The sequence below is a fragment of the Micropterus dolomieu genome, linkage group LG02 (assembly GCF_021292245.1).
Source record: "Micropterus dolomieu isolate WLL.071019.BEF.003 ecotype Adirondacks linkage group LG02, ASM2129224v1, whole genome shotgun sequence".
Lineage (NCBI taxonomy): Eukaryota > Metazoa > Chordata > Actinopteri > Centrarchiformes > Centrarchidae > Micropterus > Micropterus dolomieu.
Window position 1 is genome coordinate 2,999,546 of NC_060151.1, and position 7,868 is coordinate 3,007,413.

A 7,868-nucleotide genomic window follows, 5' to 3' on the forward strand; every position below is an offset into this window, starting at 1 on the left:
ATTTCGTCCTGGCGGCGGGACGGCAGCGCGTCTGCTGTCAGGCCCCTCACAGAGGCTCTGGAGGGGAGAAATGGATGACAGTTCATTGGAGGCAGTTATAGTGGGTAGAAAGGACTTTCTGTTTGCCCTTTTTTGGCCTAAAAAGAGGAAAAATGCTTATTTTTTTCTATTTCATACTGTAACAACTCATGGATAAAAGATGAACAGTCTTTCCAATACAATTAACAGAAACCCTTTGTAAAAAGTCCAATCATGTGCACGGTTGCAGGCCATTGTTTTACACACATTCACAGAAAGAACATTGTGTTGCCATCAAGGCTGGCCCTGCTTCCTGTCCTGCTGGACCGGCAGGGTTTGGCCAACCAGAAGGCCTCCTGTCTGCCTTAACCTCATTTCTATAACAGATCAGCTCATTCATTCAATTAGCAAACACAGTCTCACACATGCACTCAAACATGCACATTCGGCTATCAGAAATCTATGGCCTCCCAATCCAATTGTTGAAAAGCAAACTGATTCCCAAAAGTCTCTGCAATCGAGCCCTCTGATCGATAGAAACCTTTTGATCCATTAAAAGATTTCCTCCATCTTGTAAGGAAAATGTGCAAAGAAGAGATTCAGTCAAATCAATAATCTTTAAAGTGACGTGCTAGTGAGCTGGGCTGAAGGAGGGATGGAGAAAGGGGAAAAGATGATCGGAGCTGATGGGGAAATTGCTGCAAAGCACAATCAGAAAAGTGTCTTTACCAGAGAGGAAAGATGAAGCCGCACTGTTTCATGCAGACATTCTATTAGTGCAGGATGTTACAGCGGAGGTCAGCGAGTCACACACTGACAGATTTAAATGTCAGAGCAGAGCAGCTGGCACTCAGCACGGCATAGTGCAACTCAGTGTAGCAACAAGATGTTCAAAGCAGATTTACAGTCTAAGTTTAAAAAAAGAATTTCCTTCAAACAACTGGCAGCGTTGGTTTGAACCACCTGCTGATGTCTTTTCACACTTGTTTCCTAGTTGCTGGTGGACCAAAGTACCAAAGACCCAGGACTAATTCACATTGTTTTCATGCTCCTATTTAGTTATCCTGGGTTAACCACCATGTGCCAGGGCTGAACTCTTCAAAACACACTACACATGCCTGATAACACCTATGTGGTTAATAAATACTGCTTTGGTTCTTTTCACACTGTTGATAACTGTCTATATATTCTTGCTCAGTTTATCTATGCAATGAGGAATTATTACTCCACTGTTTCCCAAATAAAGTGGTTTCAATGATTGCGCTAAATTGTTTGTTTAAATGTGTCCAATGTCTGGCGGTTGATCTTTCTTTTTTAAGTAAGATTTTTATTGTCCATACATGTAGTAAAGTTATCTCTAAACACATATAGGTTCAAAGTTTTGCAGTACACCATGCCCAGGAGTTTCTACAAATCAAAGCACTTTTATTCTGGCCTAGATCCCTCAGAGCTGCAGTCATTCTTTGGGCCTTCTCAGTCCTGTGTAGAGAATATGCAGTAAATTTAGGAATAGTAACATATTATCGGAACTGATAGAAATGATTCCAGAAGTTATGAAAATAAAAACATTAACCGGAATCATCCTTAAGTTTTTAAACCTTGTATTTTGTTGACCTTTTCTTGGGGTCCCACAAATGATGAGGAAGTAAAGGCTGTAAATATGGAAGTATGTGTAAAAATGTTTAATTATAATAATCACACACTTTTTTCTTTATATATCTTTTCTTTTTCTTTGACTGTATTGAAACCCAGTATGTAGTAAACATATTGAAGTGGTAACTCCTCCTTTTGCTACAAAGTAGGTGTCAACATTTGATTAAGGTGACAAAATAGATAACCATGTTGAATTAGCTATACATGAACAAACATATAGGCTATCCCTTTTGTTTGCCAAAAAGTCATTCACAGACAAATACATGTGACTGTTCTGTGGATTTTCTCCTACAGAGTGATGTTACTTACGGTATGTTTGGGACCACAGAAAGATCTAACTCCCTATTAGTGCTCTTAAAAAACTGTTAAAATCTCCAATAACAGAATCCATAACAGGACTTTGGAGGGGTAGTGCTGCATAAACACGATTGTCAACACCAATCATATAAAAGCATCCATTGTAGCCTATAACCAGGTTTTACAGCTGGAGTCTCTGAGAGCCCAAATAGAGGCAATGTGACATTTTCCAAAACAAGGCACCAGTTCAAAATCAGGTAATAAAATATTTTCATAAATCAGGAAAAGTCATGGAGCAGCAAGGTCATAAAACAACGCTAAGCAAGTTTTTTTGAGCTGTTAAAAGTGTGCCTGGGGTCTCTAGGACTCTAAACACAACATGAAGCTTAACTGACACTCTGTACAGTAATAGTCATGACAGCAGCAGTAATAGTAATAGCATAGTGAATGTAACACCAGCATAGCGGCAGGATTTTGAGAAACAAGCTTGGCTTGAACTATAGCAGAAATGTGTAGTATAGAGAAGTTACAACGAGACCACAGTGCCAGTGTACTGCAGGTTGGTTTCTGAGTTATTTATGGGGGGATTTTGCTGTGAGGAGGTCTGGAAGCAGCAGGCCCGCTCACAGCTCCTCTTTTATTCTCTGCTTCTCTCTTCGCTCTGACAGATCCGTGCTGATATCAGATTGATGGGCCGGTTTGATTGAAGTCTCTTTGTCGTGCTAATGTCACGGCTAGTGATGGATGAGGCGCGTGCGTCCGCGCAAACGCGCGCGCGCTCAAACTCCACTTCTAAACCGAAAGGTCCCCCTCCCCTCCCCTACACACACACACACACACACACACACTGGATCCCTCGCCTTTCGTGGCCGGTTGACAAACTTCTGGCCTCCGGTCACCATAGGCGACGTGACGACGAGCCACGTGACCGACGCTGCAGAGGTAAGAGAAGGAGTGACAAGAGAAAGCGAGTCCCAGAAAAGAGGGGAACACAGAGATTTTGAGGGGGGAAAACCACAGAATGGAAGAGGACGCAGTGTAACCTGTGTGGGGGTGAAGAGGTGACTTGACTCTTTTCTGTCTTCTCGCGGTGTTTTCTGCTGTCACTGATGGGCCTTCGGAAATCCCAGGTTGAGCTGAGCTATTGACAGCGCAAGGCCTTCCGTTTACGCACACAAACACAGCCCACTGGAGCACATTATTCATGTGTGTTTCGGGTTAGTGACGTGCAGACTCCACTTTTTTCCTCCACATCGGAACTTTATGTCGTTTTTATTTTTATCTAATCTTGCTGAACATTTATGCCTACAAGTGTAAGGATTTCTCCATTTAAAAAAATACTTTTTTTTTTGTTTTATTTTTTCTCGTGATTTATGTTCCCTCAACAGAGTTATTTCACACCCTCCCACTTACTCTTGGAAACACTTTTTAAATGGAATTGTTCGAGTTTTTGATGTTCTCTCCAACTCATTTCTGTTAACTTCATCTGTGGGCTCCTGCTTCTTGCTGATCCTTTGATACGTTGTTCAGCCCCACCGTGCCTGCGGCCTGCATGGACAACATGAACTCTTTTGTGGAATACTCTATTTGTAACCGACCGGGCACCGGCGCTTATTCTGCGCCTAAATCTGGATACCACCACCACCATCATCATCTGCATCACCACCACCATCCTCTGGATCAGCATCAGGGCTTCTCGGTGGCCTCCGGCGCCTTCCACACGGGACCCGCCGGATCTCCAGCTCTCGTTAACGGGACTCGAAGCGACAGCAGCGCAGGCGGAGCGAGTTACACCGGGGATGGGAGGCTGTACGGGGGCACCGGTGAAGGAGTGCACGGGACCATAGGGACAACCGAGCATCATCAGCAACATCCCCATCCTCATCATCATGAGCAACAGCAGCATCAGCAGACGCACAACGGCTACCATCATCATCCTCACCTTCACCAAACGCAAAGCTTACAAAGCGGAATCTTGTCTCCCTATAATAACGGGAGCAGCGGAAACACCGGGGCCTATGCGGGTCAGGCGTGCGCCACAAACTCGGAGTACGCTGCTGCGACGGGCCCTCCCAACAGCGTTCACCCCCAGTATTTCATGGAGGAGTCTGTGGCCTCCACATACTATCAATCAACCTTTCCCAGCTCTGCCCCCACCGTCGGCCCCAGCTACGGGGCCCTGGCCGGGGCCTATTGCGGGCCTCAAGGCGCTCTGGCCGGGTCACAGTACCCGCAGCACCTTGGCGGGGGTTTGGACGCAGCGGGATACCTGGGGCTTCCACACGGGGGAGGTTGCGGGGAGCTACCGGTCTCTCAGGAGCGAGAGAGGGGAGATGAGGAGGGCCAGCAGGCCGGGCAAGGGCAAACCTTCGACTGGATGAAGGTGAAGAGGAATCCGCCTAAAACAGGTGAGGGAGGGTGGGTGAGGTTTTTGGCGATAACTGGTCCGTTTGTTGACTTGAAGTCAGTGCTAACGCATTCTGAAGGGGCTGGGCCTGCAGTTAGTAAAATGTTTAGAGGACATATTCGATAGTGTGAGCTTTCCACAAAAATGCGGAGCAGTGGCCTCTTTTGCATGCGCCGCAATGGCTGTCATGGGAAATGTTAGAGGCAAAAGAGCTTAAAGAGATTATTTTAAAAAGGTCCGTCGTTGAATAGCTGGGATGAGGAATAAAATTGTAGCCTATATTCAATAACACAATGTGAGAAAGAAAGATGTCCGGGAGACGCTATAATACAGTTATTCTCATTGAAACATTTTGTTAATGCGAATTTTTGTAACAGCACAAGCTCAAGAGGTTTTACGATACCTCGGAGAAATAACGAAATAAATTATACCCTGCAGGCCTCCGTTTCAATTTTCTAGACAGATGTCATCCTTTTGTAATGTACATTTTACGTTCCGTCTGTTCTCATTTTATTCACTCAAGTCTGAATTCGTTTTACTGTAAACCAACGGAAAAATTAAGAAATAACCAAATCAAAACCCATTTAATGAGTGCTATTAATGGCTTTCACTGCGGCTGTCCAACATCAAAACAACTCAGATATAGCCTGCTACTGTACATAAAATAATTGTTTTTATTAGGGATCATGATATCATTTCACAGAGGCTCCAACAACAATAAAACATTTGTTATCATGGTAGAAGCCGTTCCCTAACTAGCACTGCTACCTCATCAAATATGAAGCATTTTCCTTTTATTGTCAGTATAAACACGTCATTTTGCTCTACAACAAAGGCAGGAAGAGTAATTTTTAAATAATGGACACAACAATTGGCAAGTTTCATTCAAGTGAAAAACAGAGCGTTTCGTTATGACAGATTAAAACGATTGGACAAAGACGTTTTGAAATGAAATAGGGCCCTTTTTATATGCAGGCCTGTTGCTAGCGTGCTGTATATTGCTGTTCCGCATAATGGAACATCCGATTAGAAACGTTCAGTTTTATCATGAGGTTGACCTGGCCACTCACAGTTTGCGCTTTAAAAGTAAAAAAAAAAAAAAGGTTTGTGTGCTTTCGGGACTTCTATGCAGTCATATCTCAGTACAGAAAGCAGGTCTGGTCTGGGTCCACTATGGCCCCCGACGTCTGATATGTCGTCGCCGCCCCCACCCCCCACCCCTAATGGACATAGCAGACGGGTTATTTCGCCCTGGGAAGCCTGTCCTGCTCTGTTATCTTTTAAGCACCCCCCTACACTCACGGGCGCGCGCGCGCGCGCACACACACACACACACACACAAACACACACACACACACACACACACACACACACACACTTACACAGTCCTGCTTCTCCATCCGTTCACCAGCCTTTCCCTTCTCACCCTCCTTTGTATTCCTCTTGTCGGATTAGTGATATTATTCATTATTTTGCTCATCAATTGGGACTTTTACCGTTGTGATGTGTAGGTTTGGAGTACATTATGTAGGCCAGCCTGTACTAAATGTAGATTATTAACACGTTTTTTCACAGATCCGTTGATTTACATATAGGCATGTAAGGCCTAACGCAACCTGCAGTCCGGATATAAATCGCCTGGTTAGCGCTAAATAAATGAATACTAAATAAAGACACACACAAAATAGGAAACTAAAAAGATGGACACTTTAGGCAAGAGGAACAGGCAACTTCCTGACTTACAATTAACATGAAAGCATGCGGGGTAAAATAACACAGTGCCGCTTCCAGAAACATTTAATTCACGCAGGCTTTGTATTAGCATATATGTAACATGTAGGCTAGTTTATGTGTTTTTATTTCTTAATTATATAGACAAAATAAGTTCCTAACACACATGCATAACAGCTTCTCTATCTCCCCCCTCTCCTCCACCCAGTCAAAGTGCCGGACTTCGGCCTCGCGGGCGCACACAACAACGCCATGCGCACCAATTTCAGCACGCGGCAGCTGACTGAGCTGGAGAAGGAGTTCCACTTCAGCAAGTATCTGACGCGGGCGCGGCGCGTGGAGATCGCCGCCACGCTCGAGCTCAACGAGACTCAGGTGAAGATCTGGTTCCAGAACAGGCGTATGAAGCAGAAGAAGCGCGAGCGGGAGGGCGCCTCCGCCACGGCGCGCTCCTCCTCCTCGGGCACGGACGGCGGGTTCAACAAGGAGCTGGAGGACACCGACCACTCCTCCGCCTCCACGTCTCCAGGCGCGTCCCCGAGCTCGGAGACGTAGTCAGAGTGAGCGACTGGTGGTAGGTTCTGCACAACTGAGCAAGAACTGCTGCATTCTGATGTAATGACACGGGACCTATGAGGCAACAGATATGAGCAAAAATATGGAATATGGTTGATGATGGCTGGTGATGCAAAATGCCCCAACTGGAGGAAATTGTAGAAATAATAATAATAATGAAAAATCTCAGCTAAACCTTCCATCACTTATCTGGGATGTCAAGAAGGTGAGTATCATCGCCCAGTCAAACTGCAGAGTTTGCAAACTCTTCCAGACAAACCATAACCCCACTCCTACATAGGCTACACAAAAACACTCTATGTTTAAAGCTTTGGAGCAGAAACCAACCAGGTGCAGGTAGCTTAATGCAGTGGTTCCCAACCTGGTGTTTGGGACCCCACACTGGGTCCAAAGATAACTAAGTCTGCAGGGTCGAAATAACGATTTTAAACGTCCTGGTTTTAAAAGTGCCGGTACCTCTTCAGACCTCTAACCCTCTTAAAAACAACCTGAGAAGGAAAAATCACTCATTGGTTTAACTGATCACAGCTCTTGAGGCCATGGCCTTCACTGTGGTTAGCTTTGTTCTAAACTTTGCTGGCTTAAGTGGTCAAAAGCCAAAAAGGTTGGTAACCACTGTGTTAATGGCCCCTTGGTGTACTGACATTCTGTGAATTGGACAGTTTGGATTACACATAATGGTTCTCTCCAAACAGGGGAAATCAAAAACCCACGCCATATTTAGAGTCTGAGAAAGTGTGGCTTCAGGAGTCATATTCTCAAAGTAGCTTTTTTTTCACTGACTAAGAACCTGATTGTAGTGCTGAAATCTTTGATATATTGAGAGTCCTTAACTTTGAGATGTTTTTGCGACGTTACAGGCTACTTTTAACTATAAGACAGTTGGTGAACACAGTGTTTGTTGGACAGGGTGATGATGGATCCTTCCAGTGTGGTGATGATAATGATGATGATGATGGGATGCACTTTGCCGTCTTTATATGTTGTCTGATTTACAGCGTTTAAGTGGTTTTGGGTTATAAGGTGGACAATACATAAAATCTTCTGATATTAATGTATTTTAAGTTTTTCTTAAATGTTCTATGTTTTAAGTGTTTTTGCCATAGTTTGGTGCTTTCAGTGAAAAAAAGTTTTCATGAACGATTTAACATACAAAAACTGTGATCCATCCTTAACCCACACACCA

General features: G+C 44.4%; 1 protein-coding gene across 1 annotated transcript; it reads left to right on the forward strand.

Moving 5' to 3' along the window:
* Positions 1–3,520: 3,520 nt before the first annotated feature.
* Positions 3,521–6,661, forward strand: LOC123964128 (homeobox protein Hox-B1a-like). Its single transcript, XM_046041237.1, has 2 exons — positions 3,521–4,376; positions 6,315–6,661. Exons 1-2 carry the CDS (start codon positions 3,521–3,523, stop codon positions 6,659–6,661), a joined length of 1,203 nt encoding a protein of 400 aa, XP_045897193.1.
* Positions 6,662–7,868: the final 1,207 nt, after the last annotated feature.

What these genes read in the sequence shown, in the direction of transcription:
- LOC123964128 (XM_046041237.1), top strand. Translation starts at nt 3,521, where the DNA reads ATGGACAACATGAACTCTTTTGTGGAATACTCTATTTGTAACCGACCG. An exon ending in GAGGAATCCGCCTAAAACAG is followed by an intron (nt 4,377 to 6,314) that starts GTGAGGGAGGGT and finishes TCCTCCACCCAG; the next exon opens with TCAAAGTGCCGGACTTCGGC.